At 52.6% G+C, this 15,482-nt stretch overlaps 3 protein-coding genes and 1 pseudogene across 12 annotated transcripts; 2 read left to right on the top strand and 2 right to left on the bottom strand.

The window, feature by feature from the left end:
• The first annotated feature begins 89 nt into the window (after positions 1-89).
• Positions 90-3,601, top strand: ZNF513 (zinc finger protein 513). Of its 2 annotated transcripts, none has more exons than XM_019735329.2 (4): positions 90-367; positions 612-773; positions 1,748-2,335; positions 2,429-3,601. In XM_019735329.2, exons 1-4 carry the CDS (start codon positions 313-315, stop codon positions 3,253-3,255), a joined length of 1,632 nt encoding a protein of 543 aa, XP_019590888.1. In that variant the 5' UTR covers positions 90-312; the 3' UTR covers positions 3,256-3,601. The 2 variants fall into 2 exon arrangements, with proteins under 2 accessions (XP_019590888.1, XP_019590889.1); XM_019735330.2 differs by lacking the exon at positions 90-367 and adding an exon at positions 411-493.
• Positions 3,602-3,705: 104 nt separating this feature from the next.
• SNX17 (sorting nexin 17) lies at positions 3,706-9,372 on the bottom strand. The gene is made up of 15 exons (XM_019735331.2): positions 9,182-9,372; positions 8,644-8,718; positions 7,520-7,637; positions 6,970-7,034; positions 6,577-6,687; positions 6,375-6,465; positions 6,135-6,222; positions 5,822-5,891; positions 5,439-5,531; positions 5,146-5,349; positions 4,883-5,008; positions 4,644-4,721; positions 4,423-4,497; positions 4,290-4,331; positions 3,706-4,204 (listed from the first exon to the last, which is right to left on the bottom strand). Exons 1-15 carry the CDS (start codon positions 9,242-9,244, stop codon positions 4,091-4,093), a joined length of 1,413 nt encoding a protein of 470 aa, XP_019590890.1. The 5' UTR covers positions 9,245-9,372; the 3' UTR covers positions 3,706-4,090.
• Positions 9,373-9,500: 128 nt separating this feature from the next.
• On the top strand, positions 9,501-14,767 carry EIF2B4 (eukaryotic translation initiation factor 2B subunit delta). 8 transcript variants are annotated; one of them, XM_019735327.2, is made up of 13 exons: positions 9,501-9,677; positions 10,059-10,102; positions 10,431-10,566; positions 10,782-10,985; positions 11,258-11,340; positions 12,101-12,192; positions 12,423-12,537; positions 12,747-12,823; positions 13,008-13,110; positions 13,372-13,499; positions 13,638-13,815; positions 14,224-14,404; positions 14,524-14,767. In XM_019735327.2, the coding sequence occupies exons 1-13, from the start codon at positions 9,647-9,649 to the stop codon at positions 14,721-14,723; spliced, it is 1,572 nt and encodes a 523-aa protein (XP_019590886.2). In that variant the 5' UTR covers positions 9,501-9,646; the 3' UTR covers positions 14,724-14,767. The 8 variants fall into 8 exon arrangements, with proteins under 8 accessions (XP_019590886.2, XP_019590885.2, XP_074187925.1 ...); XM_019735326.2 differs by having other exon boundaries at positions 9,502-9,677; positions 10,779-10,985; XM_074331824.1 differs by having other exon boundaries at positions 9,611-9,677; positions 10,435-10,566; positions 10,779-10,985.
• Positions 11,527-12,092, bottom strand: LOC109449267 (prefoldin subunit 6; annotated as a pseudogene). Its single transcript, XR_002137672.2, has one exon. The product of XR_002137672.2 is annotated as a prefoldin subunit 6 (transcript).
• Positions 14,768-15,482: the final 715 nt, after the last annotated feature.

The raw sequence follows: 15,482 nt of genomic DNA, 5'->3' as shown, positions 1-15,482 counted from the left end.
AGCTGTGCCGCCTCTGCTTTCCAGGGACTACGCGTCCCGTGTGGCTCTGCGGCAGCGGAAGCGGAAACGAGTACGGAGGTACCAGCTGGTCTCCGTAGGGGGGGTAGGGGGCTCCATGAATGGACGCGGCGGCGGCGGCGGGAGCGGCCTGAGCTGGGCGCCGGGGCCAGGGCCGGGGGCTGCCCGGTGCCCGCGCCGCTGCATGGAGGCGGCCCGCGGGCCCTAAGAGAAAGGGCGGACGGCGGGCCGAATTGGGAGGGGCGGGGCCGGACGGCCGCAGGCCGGAGGCGCGTCGGGCTGGAGCCGGTCACGATGCCCCGAAGGAAGCAAAGCCACCCGCAGCCCGTGAAATGCGAGGGGGTCAAAGGTCAGGGGTCAGTGGCCGTGAGCGGGGAGGAGCAGGGGTGGGGTCAGTGGAGTGGGCTCAGGTCGAGGTGGAGGGGGACTCCTGAGGGATGGAGGGGGCGATCCGGACTCCTAGCTTCCCATCGAGGTACTAAGGGAGCCCGGGAGGGTGTAAGACCCGGGAGTGCGGACGAGGGCTGGCCCCCCGGTGTGGATGATGCGCACTGCTCCTGAGGGAGAATCTACAAGACCCCTCCCCTCTCCAGTGGATACCGAAGACTCCCTCGATGAAGGACCCGGGGCCCTGGTATTGGAGAGTGATTTGCTACTAGGCCAGGATCTGGAGTTTGAGGAGGAAGAGGAAGAGGAAGAAGAGGAAGGTGACGGCAACAGCGACCAGCTCATGGGCTTCGAGAGAGACTCTGAAGGTGGGTTTGTGGGACTTTGTTTAGGATTAGTGATCATTGGAACCCCAACCTTTCAGGAGGCGGGTTAGGATTTAGTGGCAGTGAGTAAAACACCGTTTCCTGCCACAACTTAGGACTGGTTGAGGGTAGATTTGAGCTACATTTCTTTACTTGCCTGATTGTCCAGTTATCTCCATCACTTTGTTGAGGTGAAGTTCTGGGGCCTGATCCAAAGGTGGTATGAAGAAGACAGTGAATGAATCACATGAAGCAACTGGTTAAAAGTAAATGCTCGTAATAACCTTGTCCCACTCCCAGCCCATTCTTTATGAGTTTACTTCTAAGAGGTTCAGGGAAGCAACTTCTCATTCAAGCTAGTACTTATGTCTAATCTACGTTTCACCTGCCGTATAAGCTCCTTTTATATGAGGTTTTAGTCTCTACCTTCCACATTCCTCTTCCATGATCTTAGCATCACTCCATTCTAATTTGCTGCACTATCTACCCACTTATGCCACTTACGTTTTTGAAAGTCACCAGAATACATGTAAAAAAATCCATCCTTTAGGCTTAGAAGTGTTATTATATGCCTTATTTCTACTTCCCTCCAAAAAGTCTTTTGAGAGTTTTTATTTTATAATCAGCTCCATAGTAAAAGGCACTGTACTAATACAGAGCTTAGAAAAAGGTCTTAGGTCTCTGCTTTGTGTATTTTTACTTTCTTATCCCAAGAATCAGTTCATTACATTATAGATTCATTTTAGTCTGGTCTTTTTTCCATTAAGTGAAACTAGGTACAAATTTTGATTTTGATTCCATTAAGTGAAACTAGGTACAACTGTTTTCACTACGTTAGTCCAGCTCAGCAGTAGACAATTCATATTTCATTTTTGGGATCATTGAAGGAAAGAGAAAGGCAACCACAAGTGAGAAAGGGAGTTTGGAGCCTGGTCCTACCCCCATGTTGATGTTTCTTCTCACGTCTTTCTCACCAGGAGACTCTCTGGGGGCCAGGCCTGGGCTTCCCTACGGGCTGAGCGATGACGAGTCTGGGGGCGGCCGGGCACTAAGTGCCGAGAGTGAAGTTGAGGAACCAGCCAGGGGTCCAGGGGAGGCCAGGGGTGAGAGGCCAGGCCCAGCCTGCCAGCTGTGTGGGGGGCCGACAGGTGAGGGGCAGTGTTGTGGGGCAGGAGGGCCGGGTGGGGGGCCCCCGCTGCCCCCACGGCTACTATACTCATGCCGCCTCTGCGCCTTCGTGTCCCACTACTCGAGCCACCTGAAGCGGCACATGCAGACACACAGCGGGGAGAAGCCGTTCCGCTGTGGTCGCTGCCCCTACGCCTCAGCCCAGCTCGTCAACTTGACGCGACATACCCGCACCCACACTGGCGAGAAGCCCTACCGCTGTCCCCACTGCCCCTTTGCCTGCAGCAGCCTGGGCAACCTGAGGCGGCATCAGCGCACCCATGCAGGGCCCCCCACTCCTCCCTGCCCGACCTGTGGCTTCCGCTGCTGTGCTCCACGTCCAGCCCGGCCTCCCAGTCCCACAGAGCAGGAGGGGGCAGTGCCCCGGCGACCTGAAGGTAAAAAAGCAAGGGACCAAAGAACCTGGGACATGAGTGGGTATCCCTAGGGGGTACTTAGATTCACAGCCCAGGTCTCAATTGTTCCCACAGATGCTCTGCTGCTTCCAGATTTGAGCCTCCACGTACCGCCAGGTGGTGCCAATTTCCTGCCAGACTGTGGGCAGCTACGGGGTGAAGGGGAGGGCCTATGTGGGACTGGATCAGAACCACTGCCAGAGCTGCTGTTCCCTTGGACCTGCCGGAACTGTGGACAAGAGCTGGAGGAAGGGGAGGGTAGTCGGCTGGGAGCTGCCATGTGTGGGCGCTGCATGCGAGGAGAGGCTGGAGGAGGTGCCAGTGGGGGGCCCCAGGGCCCCAGTGACAAAGGCTTTGCCTGTAGCCTCTGCCCCTTTGCCACTCACTATCCCAACCACCTGGCCCGGCACATGAAGACACACAGTGGTGAGAAGCCCTTCCGCTGTGCCCGCTGTCCCTATGCCTCTGCTCATCTGGACAACCTGAAACGGCACCAGCGCGTCCACACAGGAGAGAAGCCCTACAAGTGCCCCCTCTGCCCCTATGCCTGTGGCAACCTGGCCAACCTCAAGCGTCACGGTCGCATCCACTCTGGGGACAAACCTTTTCGGTGTAGCCTTTGCAACTACAGCTGCAACCAGAGCATGAACCTCAAACGCCACATGCTGCGGCACACAGGCGAGAAGCCCTTCCGCTGTGCCACCTGCGCCTACACCACAGGCCACTGGGACAACTACAAACGCCACCAGAAGGTGCACGGGCATGGTGGGACAGGAGGGCCTGGCCTCTCTGCCTCTGAGGGCTGGGCTCCACCTCACAGCCCCACCTCCGTTTTGAGCTCTCGGGGTCCCACAGCCCTGGGCACCACTGGTAGCCGGGCTCTCCATACGGACTCACCCTGAACTAGGTCCTTCTCCCTCAGGGCCCTATGGCTTAGCCCTGACCCTCCTGTATGTTTTATACATATGGACCAGAAACCACCTTTTCCTTCCTCCCCCGCTGGCCAGGGGCTCCACATAGACTAACCTAAGCACTATATGGACCAGCCCAGATCCCATGGGCAGGGGGCCCATATGGACCAGGGGGCCTTGCCTTGACTGATGCACTTAATGAGCTCAGTGAGAAGGGCCCTGCATTTACCTCCACTGCTCCCAGGGGCTGTGGAGGAACTAGCTGGGGGACTGCCCAGCCTCCCACCTGTTTATTTAACTTATTTCAGTGCTTTATAATAAAGGAAACACTAACAAAGCCATGTCTATGCTGAGTTGACAGTGGCAAGCACAGCTCAGCCTCACCCTTAGTACAGCAGCCCATGCTGTGATGGAGCAGGGGCAGTGAGAGGGAACCAGAGGTAGGCAGCAATCAGGCTGAGTTTAATGACAGGAAGCTGGGCCAGACCATACACAGACCGCTGCCCATCCCCTTGGCCCATGGCCCCGAGAAGCCAGAAGCAGCTGGGGGGAGCTGTGGTTCCTCCCCAAGGCAGGTAGCCATGGTCCTGTGGACTTTGTGCAAAATACTAAATGCTAATTTGGCATTGAGGGCCAGCTCTGAAAAGGGGATAGTCCTTTGTGCAGCTAGCCCAAGAGGGAAGGAAAAAGAAGTTAGGAGGCCCCTGGCCGAAAGGAGAAAAAGGGAAGGTAGGAAGGAAAAGACCCCCAAGCTTGGGGGATACAGGCACAGGGCAAGTTTTTGAACACTCCTCTGGGGTAGAGGCAGACATTCTAGCAGTGGAGATCACAGATCCTCATCTCCAATGCCCTCGAAGGCGAAATTGCCGTGGACATCACTGGCACTGGCATCTGTGCTGGGACTGCCAATCCCCCGCAAGCTCACGGCACTCAGCTTGCTCTGTAACAAAGGGTGAGGTCAGGGCTTGAGCCTCCCCAAATCCCCCTACCGACACCAACCTCACCAACCCTCGTGGGAAACTCACTGAGAGTTTAACCATGGACTCCCGGCTGGCATCAGGTGACTCCTGGGGAAGAAGAGGCAGAGGTGTCAGAGACCTCATTGGGGGAGGTAAGGCAAGCCTGGGGGCCAGGGTACTAACAAGGAGTAACACTTACAAGCAGCGGTGGGGACTTCACTGCTTGCTGGCTGTCTGAGCGTCTCAGGGTGCCCCCCACCCGCCGGCGCAGCATCTGGGGATAGAGATACAAGGCACTGATAAGGGCAGGAGCACTCCCTTTGGAATCCCCATCACTTCTGTCCCAGGAAGTGTCACACCGGGAACAAAAGGCAGGGAGAGCACAACCACTCAGCTGCCTGGTCCATATTTGCTGCTTACCTTCCTGATACTGCCACCAGATTTCTTCACCATCAATTCATCTACCATGGACTGTAAGCAGATGCTCATCATGATAGCCTGAGGGCAAGAGGAGAGCTCAGCCTGACTAGAGCTGTCATCCTGAGCCCAGCACCCCTAAGACAAGGGCTCCCACTCACATGGAGTCCTGGAAGCCCTAGACTTGGGTATCTAAGAGAGGCGGTGCAATGGGGTCCAGAGGCCTGAGGGTGGGCTCACACCTGGGGGCTGGTGATGGTGACCCACTGGAGCCGGTCCTTGCTCATGAGGTATTCAAAAGCCAGTTCCAGGCGCACCTCACCCCGGCCCCGGCCGGGGCTGCTTGTGCCTCCGCTGGGCAATGGCACCTGGTAGAGGAAGGGGAATTAGGCTGAGTTCATTCTGACCGATCGGCCTGCCTCCCTGGCCCACTGCAGTCCATTCTTGAAGCTCAAGGCTTGCCAGGCCCCATCCCGAAGGCCTCCCCACTCCTACCCCAACTCACAGAGGAGGTGACCCGCCAACAACGCATGCGGGTGACTCGAAAGGAGCCTTCGCGGAGTTGCTGGCCAGGTAGGCGGAGCTGGAGGCTGAGCTCACTGTTGCCTGCGCTCACCACCACGGGACAGTCCTTCTCTGGGAAGTCAGCCACACAGGCATCGAAGCGCAAGTAGCCATAGTGTCGCAGCGTCTGGGCCAGCCGCAGGAACTGAAACCCAGTCACCAGACGGGCGGGTCAGGAGGGAGTGGAGCAGCTCAGAGAAAGCAGCCCCGGGAAGGGAGATGGGCAGGGCTCACCTCCTTCTTGGAGACCTTCTCTTGCAGAGATTTGAGCTGCCGGTGCTGCTCCTTGGTGACCAGGATCCACCCACGCTCAATGTCTGACACCGTCTACAAGTGGAGACAAGGGGTGAGGGGTTTCAGGGATCCCTGTCAGAGGTCCAAGGAAAGGGTCGTTAACCTATGTCCAACTTGACCCCTAGCCCCACACTCTGTGGTGAGTCCTTGACCGAAATTAGCTTGTAAAGTAGGGACTGTAGAGGTTGTAATGCCTAGGAATGCTAGTTTTCTAGCAAATTCCCCCATGAACTGGGAGAAAAGACATAAAAGGAGTTTTCTTGGAAGAGTGGGACACCAGAGTCATTTTCAGGGGAAGGGTTCTGAGGCAGCTCCAAGCTCACCTGAGCATAAAGCAGGTTCAGGCCAACCCGGTTCTCCATGACATCGTCATCATAGGCAGAGTCCCAATAACTGTGAGGCCAAGGGGTGGAAAGGGGTAATGGGGCTAAGCCGGGGTAAGGCAAGAGGTAGAATGGAAAATAGGGCAGAACAGGAGCAAGCTGAACTATTGGGCTAATGGTTGGCGGGAAGCAGCTCGGGAGGCCTGCTACGAACACCCAGTGCTACGCCCTTGTCCAGATTATTCTGTCTCAATATGTGGCCCAGTCATCCATCCAATCTAGCACCCTCCCCTCCTCCAAGCCCAGCCCTGACCTCTTTCTTAGCACAATCTTATACTCTTGACTCCGAAGACTGGTAACAGACACATAAGGCAGCTCAAATTCTTGCAATTTCCGTACAACTATGGGTTAAAGAAAAAGAAAATGTCATGAGACTCAAGGGGAGGGAAATCAAAGAGGGAAGCCCTGAGGAAATGCCACATTCTAGGGGAAGACAGGGAGGCTAATTCACTCCTGGAAGCACAGGGAAGCGGTCAAGTACAGAGAAACTCACAAGAAAAGGCTCCATCCTCTTTTTCTCGAACTAAAAAGAGACTAAAGTATCCGATCAAGTCATCTGGAAGATCCAGCTTTGCAGCCACAGCCTGAGGGTAGGGAAGGAAGTCCAGCTCATCACACTGGTTGGTTCATTCACCCCACCCCACCCCATGCCTGGACCCCAAGGTGCAGGGGCAGGTGCAGAACCAGTGCCTCACCTCCAGGACATCCTCAGTCTGATCTGAAGTGAGCACATTGACCAGAACTTTCTGCCCGTTGCTCAGCAGCACTTCCAAGGACACCTCTTCTGTGGGGACCTGCTGTGTCTCCTGGTGAGCCCAGACGGGAATAGAAGGCACCATTTTGTTAACTCCTGCTCAGTGTCCAGCTCTCACCTATCCCCAACTCTGTCTAGGTCCTTCTGGTGTCTTTATTCTCAGCTGCTTAATTACAGGCTCGGTTTCCTTGATTTCACTGGTACAGCAGAAGCCCCATTCCATTAAAAAAAAAAAAAGGGTGCCAGGATGACTCCTCTGTAGCCACTTTATTAAAATGACACGGCCCTACAGCAAGGTCCTTCTCTGAAATCTTGGTCCCATCCAAAGTCTTACCTGTTGTGCCCGACGCAGGAAACTATTGAAGGTCTCACTGCTCCCAAGCAATGGATCTTGCCGAACTGTGGGGAGATGAGAACAATGTTCAGTAACTTAAGACTCCTTCTTGGCTTCTCCCAGTTCTCATCTTCGTAGGTCCCCCAGACCTCATTTCCTGGGCTGATAGGGGCCTGTCACATCCCCAGCTGGCTTCATCTCACTGTTTGCATAAATTCTTCACCTGCCCCACCCCTGGCTGCCTTCTAGTTGAGTCCAAGCTATAGAACTAGGGAAGTAATACTGTCAATCAAAAGCATATCAGATACAAATTAAGTTCTCCCCATGGATCTAAACCTAAATTGCTTTAAGACTATTTAGTATTAGTATTTCTAATAGGTGTTAGTGCCCAAATTGCTTTGGTATTGTCAAGAGTATCCTCGCATGCTACTTTCTTTTGCTAATTAACTAACAGATCAAACAAGACTCTTCCCTGGACCTACAGAACCAGCCGTTTGATTCCCCCATAACCCTCAACACAGCCATCCCAAAGTTCTCTCCGACCACTCACCAGCTTGCATGTACTTCTCTAACTGTTCTCGCCTCTGTTCTACTTCAGCAGGTGTCAGAGAGAAAAGCTTCTTTGGAGGAAATGCAGGAAGCACATTGGCCCCATACTCCTTCCGAAGCTATTTAGAGAAAGAGAACCCTTCACATAGACATAGCAAATAAGAATAGGCAATCCACACTCACAACGTTCTCTTGGTCTCCCCTTCCCTTCCCTCAGTCTCTGCTTCCCCATCTGCCCTGTCATCTGGGAAACACTTCCTTTGACAGAGATCAAATTCTAAGAAAGCTGTTCCTTCCTCCTAAATATAAGTTCTTTCCTCTCTTACTGTGTACAAGTCATCCCCTTCACAGTGTGGGGAGGGTTTGTATGGGGCCACGGCCTAGGGAGCCCACGATGATCTAGCAAGACTGTGTTCATTGAACAGTCAGAGGAAGCAAAGGGCTTTAGAAGGAAATTTTTTGTGCACAAATGATTAATAGCTAAGTATGTCCACTATAAGTATGGGACTTATAGGGACTTTACAGATCAACAAATCCGTTTTTCTGTTGTAGGAAATGAGGCTCAATGAAACTAGGTGACTTGCTCGGGGTTGCACAACTAGTTATCAGTAGAACCAGTACTCTGAACTGAGTTAAATACAGTTCACAATATGGTGAGAACAGAGAAACACTGCATCACAGATACATAAGGAAAACGACCTGCTGCACACACTGAGATGGGCCCAAGAATACAGAAGGAAATCAGTTAATGGTTTGTATGAGCAGGGAATAGTATTTCAAGTTGCAGCCCAGATGACAGAAGGAATGTGCTTTGGCAGTGGAAAGGAGGGTGGGGGGAGAGGTGGCTTTTTCCATGCACAAGCAAAGGCTGAAGCCAGGGGACAGAGAAAGCAGGAAGGAGAATGTAAGTATAGGGAGGAGCAGTTAAGAGGGCAGACATTAAGCTTCTCAGGGAGTTCCCGGGAAATGTCAAATGATAAGATAAAGTAACAGATCCTTCCCTGTGGCAGTGATTAAAGGGGAACTACAGCCCATAGGAAAGCGATGAGGGGGAAAATGGAGACATTGATGTCCAGGCGTAGGGAAGGGCTTGAAGCTGCCTCAAGGCAGGGGTGCTAGTCCCACCTGCTCATGCAGCCCCAGGAGCTGGCTGTAGCGCACCCGACAGTGCAGGACTCCATTCACGTGAATGTTATAAGCCTGAGAACACAAAAGCAGGCATTTTAGGGTTGCCGTCGGGGCGACCCCCTTGAGAACCCTGCTCAGAAGTTGCCTGGTACAGCTCCGCCTGAGTAGAGCGCCGAGACCTTCCGAGGGTTTCTCAGTTCTGTTTTCCCTGTGGTCAGGTTCTAAAGCAGAAGCACCAGTCCGGGGGAAACTCGGGCGCTCGTGTCGCAGTCTCCCTCCCCAAGAGGCCAGTGACGCCCACCAGAGCAGCCGCGGCCCAGCTGGGGGAGGCGACGCAGTTGGACAAAGGACCTACAGGAGCTGGGGCGACCTGTGGGCGAATCTGAGACGTGGTATAAGTTCCCAGCTAAGCCGTCAGAAGTCGGCGGCCTGGAACCAGGCCCGAAGGGTAGATGCCAGGCTTCGGAGGCCGCTCGGAGAGGGCTCCGGCCCGTTATCCCCGCCCCTGCCCGGCCAGGCGCCGGCCGCTCCTCACCACGTAGGCGGAGCCGCCGCTGTCCCCGCTGCGGGACTCGGTTTCAGGAATGGAAAAGTGCATGTTCCCTGCGACAGGGCCCAGCCGGGCTCCGGACTGAGGGCCGTAGCGGCTTTGCACGCTCGCCTCCGCTGCTCAGCGCGTTCCCGCAGCCTCACTCGCCATTTTTTTTGGGGGGGGTGTGGGGGTTGGGGTGCTGAGATCGGATGTGGGAAGGGCGGTGGGACATCCGCTCTGGGGCGCAGCGCCCCGGGCATGCTGGGAACTGTAGTCTAAAGGACAAGAGGAGACTGCCGGGACTGGAGCCCCACGTCGAGATGGCCCTCGTCGCCACCCGTAGCCCGGGGCGGAGCTCCAGGGCAGGTCCGAGATTGTACTCGGCTTCGGGCTGCGCGTCGCGAGTGTCGGCCGAGGAGGCGCTGCAGTTCCTGTGACCGCGGCGGGCGGAGCCTGGGGTCCAGCGTGATGGCTGCCGTGGCTGTGGCTGTTCGCAAGGGTGAGTGAAGCATCGGGGAGCACAAACGGGTACGCGAGACTGCGGGCTCCGGACAGCTACTGCTGGACCCTGGGCCCGTCTGGGCACTGTCGTAAAGTTCCGGCGCCACGCCGGACGCTGGGCCGCACTGCCTCGGGCGCAGTCCGGAGCCGCGTACCGCCCGGTTTCCGAGTGCAGGGTGGGTGCGCTGCCTTTCTCCCTCCCCCGCCTACCCTTTGATCCTGCCGCGCACTGCGTCCCCACGCGGATCCTTGCCTCGCCTCCTGCCTGGTGGCAGAGCCGTGGTCATGCCGACCCAACAGCCAACTGCGCTTTCTACGAGTGCCCCCAAGCCCTCCCGGAGCCTGTCTGGCTCACTTTGTGCCCTGTTTTCTGATGCAGACTCCGGATCTGGGATGAAGGCGGAGCTTTCTCCTCGGCCTGGGGTAAGTGTGGGTGCCCTCCCAAGCCGCCTGTCAAGCGCTACGCAGGAGGCTCCGTCAGCTTTATTCCGCCCCAACCTCCATCCCTGTTTCACTTTATTTTTCGGTAAAGTCAGGAGATTTTAGAGTTCTTTCCGCCTTAACGGTATGTGGCTCTGACCCTGGAGGAGAAGCTTGGATCCCTGTGGGAGGTAAGCTTTGTAACAGGTAGCTGGTGAGAGTTAGGGAGTATTAGGGACTTTACCTTGTGGAAATCTTGTGAGAATCCAGTAGTGTTTATTCACCTTTGGAATTGTTGGGGAAGAACAGTATTCTATTGTCTGTGTCTCAGGCAGCGGGGAGGGAGATGACCCAAGAAGAGAAGCTGCAGCTGCGGAAGGAAAAGAAACAGCAGAAGAAGAAACGGAAGGAGGAAAAGGGGGCAGAACCAGAAGGTGGTTCTGCTATATCTGCAGCCCAATGTCAAGGTGCGGGATCTTTTTTTAAAGGGCTGGGGGTTGGAGCTGGTAGAGAGATGGGTGGCATAAAAGCAGGGGAGAGAGTACAGAGTTGGTTTCAGCAAGTGAAAGGCGAAGACATTTAGATAAACAGAGAGAAGCTTTGGTGGGGGCATAGATATTATCTGCCTGGGGCTTCTTCCTTCTACCTTTAGTAGGTCTAACCTTCCTTCTATCTTTAGTAGGTCCTACCAAAGAAGTGCCAGGACCTGGCAGTCAGTTGGGCACTGCTGGGGAGAAAATTCCAGCTGGCCGGAGTAAAGCTGAACTTCGTGCTGAACGGCGGGCCAAGCAGGAGGCTGAGCGGGCCCTGAAACAGGCAAGAAAAGGTGAACAAGGAGGACCACCTCCTCAGGCCTGTCCCAGCACCGCTGGAGAAACCCCCTCAGGTATCTTCCTTTCACTTCAAGACCTCTATTGATTCTACTTATTGTGTTAACTCAGGCTTCCCCGTAGTAAAACAGCTCTCCCATTCTTCGCTTTGGTTCCCAGGTTTCAAGATTCTCCTCTCAATCTTATCCTACTCCTATGTTCTCTTCTACTCTTTTCTCCCATTTTTCCCCCTTCTTCTGCCCAATTTTTCTTGATGTCTCCTATGTTCTAAAAGCAAATTTCCCATTACTACCTATAGAGTCTTGAAAACACGATTATTATTTTTTAGGAGCAAAGCGTCTCCCTGAGTGCACTCAGGTCAATGACTCCACACTTCTGAGAAGGCTTGTTAAAAAACCAGAGCGACAACAGGTAAGAAGTAAGTTTGGTGTGTGGCCAGAAAGAGCCTAGGGAGATGGGATAGAGGGAGGAAAGGTGCTCAGGGAAAAATGAGACCCTGAAGAAGAATAGATATTTGGATCAAAGTAGTTTTAGTATTTACTTCCTTTCCAGCTTCATCCCATGAGTTGGTTTTTGTTTTGTTTTTTTGTGTGTGTGTTTTTTGCCAGGTGTTTTCACATTTTATTGGCTATAATATACACCCTAGAGCTGCCTCGGTCCCTCCCCTCTCCTCCCCCTGCCACGGGTTCAGGCTTTTCCAGGAGCCCCTGCCTTTGCTGCCTGGGCCCGCTGGAACTCCTGCTGCTGCTGAGCAAGGGTCTCCCTCTCTTGCTCTGACTGCCGCTCCAGGTCCCGGAGCTGGGATTCATATCGCTTAATTTCAGCTGTGATATAGTCCAGCCTCTTCCCCACTGTGGCTCAAGCCTCCCCCAGCTCCTGTTTGACCAGCACGGGGCCCAGAAGTTTAAAGACCATGTTGGACCCATCCATCAGGGCCAGTTCCTCCTTCACGATATTATTTTCTGTTAGTTGTGCTTCAAGCTTCTGCCGCCCTGACATGGATTTACTCAAGTCCTTCTGTAGCTGTTGATATTTCTCCACTTCTCCCTGTAGCATCTTCTGAATCAGCTCAGCCATGGCGGAGACGAAAGCGTTCTCCCTTCAGTATTCATCATCCCATGAGTTTTAAACTCTGGGTTATTGGTCTTCTTTCCTTTTTTTTTTTTCTAAGGTTCCTACACGAAAAGATTATGGATCCAAAGTCAGTCTCTTTTCCCACCTACCCCAGTACAGCAGGCAAAACTCTCTGACCCAGTATATGAGGTAAGATTTTATGAAATTCGTCAGTTTTGAATCTGAAGAGTTTTAGCAATTCTGTATTGAAAGTGACTGGAAATTTGACCTTGGCTCTGTGGGAAGAAGCATGAACACAAGACAAAACTAGAGGAAATGGGGTGTTTGTGCTAGTGAAGGAAGTTCCTTTTCATCAGGGGCAGGTGGGCAGTAGGTGCTCAAGCTCCCTTGCAAAGTGTGTGACACCGTCATCCCATCAGCATCCCATGCTCTGTGATCCACCCAGCCATGGTGCGACTCGGCCTGCAGTACTCCCAGGGCCTGGTCAGTGGCTCCAATGCCCGGTGCATTGCCCTGCTTCGTGCTTTGCAGCAGGTATGCCATACCCCGTCTTGGTCCCTCTTAGGACCCAGCCCTATCTCCCCTAACACTACCCCAGCTTCTCTCACCCAAATTAATCTCGGGGCGGGGGGGAAGAGAGAATGATTCCGCTCAGAACACTTTTCTCAGTGAAGCTTACCCTGTCCCCCTTTCAGACACCTTTATTAGGGGGTATTTTGCTGACCAACTTGTGTACCCTACAGGTAATTCAGGATTACACAACACCCCCCAATGAAGAACTCTCAAGGGACCTAGTGAATAAACTAAAGCCCTACTTCAGGTAAGGACAGCCACCACAAGCCCACTTCCAGCTCGCCTACTCCTTTTCTTGTACTCTTTCTCTTGCTCTTCTGCCTCTTCTTTCATTGTTCTGTTCTCTGTCTTCTCTTAAAAGAATTTTTTATTAATGTGAAAGCTTTGTAAGTTGTGAAGAGTTGCACAAATGTAAGGTGTTGTTGTTTTAGCTTCCTGACTCAGTGCCGTCCCCTGTCGGCGAGCATGTACAATGCCATCAAGTTCCTTAACAAGGAGATCACGGGTGTGAGCAGCTCCAAGCGGGAAGAGGAGGTGATGAGTATGAGGAATGAGCAAGGCATGCACCTGGGGGTAGAGCTGAGAAACGTTCAGGGCTCCCAGGAGGGGCAGCTCGGCCATTCTGCCCTGGTCAAGGGTGAAGGAAGTGCTTGGGCTGTCTGACTTGTGCCACCTTTGGGTCCCCTGTAGGTCCCCCTTGAGCCCATCATTATACACGTATTCAAGCATCTGGCATGATCATCACAGGAAGAAATGTGTCCATTTCTTGTTCTGTAAGTGTCTTACTCCATTTAGGCCAAGTCAGAACTTCGATCAGCCATTGATCGGTATGTGCAAGAGAAGATTGTGCTTGCAGCTCAGGCAATTTCACGCTCTGCTTATAAGAAGATCAGTAACGGAGATGTGATCCTGGTATATGGATGGTATGGTCCAGATGCTATGACTGAGAAAATTGGGGAGGTGAAATGATCTGAAGAAGGGATTACCCCTTTGCCCTTTAGGAATGAGCTGGCCATCAGTTAGTGAGATTATAACTGAATCCTCCTCTCCATTCACTCCAGCTCATCTCTGGTATCACGAATTCTTCAGGAGGCTTGGGCTGAGGGCCGGCGATTTCGGGTGGTAGTGGTGGACAGCCGGCCACGGCTGGAGGGAAGGCACATGCTACGTTCTCTAGTCCGTGCTGGGGTCCCTGCCTCCTACCTGTTGATTCCTGCAGCCTCCTATGTGCTCCCAGAGGTGAGCGCAGAGGAAAGGGACTCCAAAGTTGTAGTAAAAGGTTGTAGTAGTATAGACAATTCCACCTTATGATTATTATTTAGGTTTAGAATTCTTTAGCAATATTAGAATTACATAAGCCCTGTTGATATTTAATGGGGAAAACATCTACAGCATGTCATAGCAGTCTAGCTATTAAAGAATATATTAAACTAGCAACTCCCAAGTGGGAAGAAGACAAAAGTAACTTCAGAGTTTAGTTTTTCTGTGGGAGGTCAGTGGGTCATTGATCAGTTGGTTTTCAAGAAGAGCCATTATTAAGATTTGTTACTCATTGTCTTAATATTGCTGTCCTGGGCAGGAGTGGGGAACCTTATTCTACATTGATCATAGATGACATTTTTTCCCCCTCTGTACTCTCCAACATAGGTTTCTAAGGTGCTATTGGGAGCTCATGCACTCCTGGCCAATGGGTCTGTGATGTCACGGGTAGGGACAGCACAGCTGGCCCTTGTGGCACGCGCCCATAATGTACCAGTGCTGGTCTGCTGTGAAACATACAAGTTCTGTGAGCGTGTGCAAACTGATGCCTTTGTTTCTAATGAGCTAGGTAAGGAGGCCCAGGAGGGCACAGCGAAGGTTCCCAGGGACCTGAGATTTGAGGAGAGGGGAGGCTGAAGTACAACTTGTTTTCTAAAAGGACATAAATGCATGCACCTCCCATTGCAGATGACCCTGACGACCTGCTGTGTGAGCGAGGAGAACACGTGGCCCTTGCTGACTGGCAGAACCACCCGTCCCTACGGTTGTTGAATCTGGTCTATGATGTGACTCCCCCAGAGCTCGTGGATCTGGTGATCACAGAACTGGGGATGATCCCGTGCAGTTCTGTACCTGTCGTCTTACGAGTCAAAAGTAGTGACCAGTGAGGGGGGGAACACAGGCTAAATAAAGGACATACTCCCTACACTCAGCAACTCTGCTGCCTTTGTCTTTTTTAGCATCGCCACCACTTAGTTTAGGAGTCCAGACTCCCAAGCCCCTCTTAGCACCTGCTACCAACCTCAGACCTTTATGGAGATCCTCTCAGGTGCCTAGCTCCATGCCAGTGCTTTGGGGCCAAAGTGAAGGTCGGTATGGAGACCAAAAACTATCCCAAGTCAACCATTTACCAAGCATCTGTGTGCCAGACACTGAGCTAGATAGGAGGAATAAGGACCAATAAGAGTTCTAGCTTTACTGTTATGAATTAATGTATTAATATTTATATTAAATATTTATGTTAGATATTTATATATTAGTATGTGTTTGGTATCCTTAGTATTGAATACTTATTTCTGTGTCAGAAACGGTTCTATTGCCTTTCTTACCCATTTAAGGAAGATTAATCCAACTCTATGAAGTGAGATTTTAGAGATGAGAAAACAGGCCCAAAGGGGTTATTTGCCAAGGCAACACAGCTAAGGCACAGAGAGGTTAAGTTACTTGCTCAACATAACACAGTAACTAAACCGGCATGTGATCTTAGGTGTTTTGGACCCAGAGACTATGCCCTTATCTCTTGTGCTCTTAACGTTAATACTACCTGCCATTAAGAAACACTCATCATGGTGGAGGAAGACAGACAATACTGTAGTATGAGATAAATTCTACTAGTACTGTGTTTCCCCGAAAATAAGACGCATTAG

This window comes from Rhinolophus sinicus, linkage group LG05 (assembly GCF_036562045.2).
Source record: "Rhinolophus sinicus isolate RSC01 linkage group LG05, ASM3656204v1, whole genome shotgun sequence".
NCBI lineage: Eukaryota > Metazoa > Chordata > Mammalia > Chiroptera > Rhinolophidae > Rhinolophus > Rhinolophus sinicus.
The sequence above is the reverse complement of the archived record's forward strand: the minus strand, read 5'-3'. Positions and strand labels throughout refer to the sequence as shown.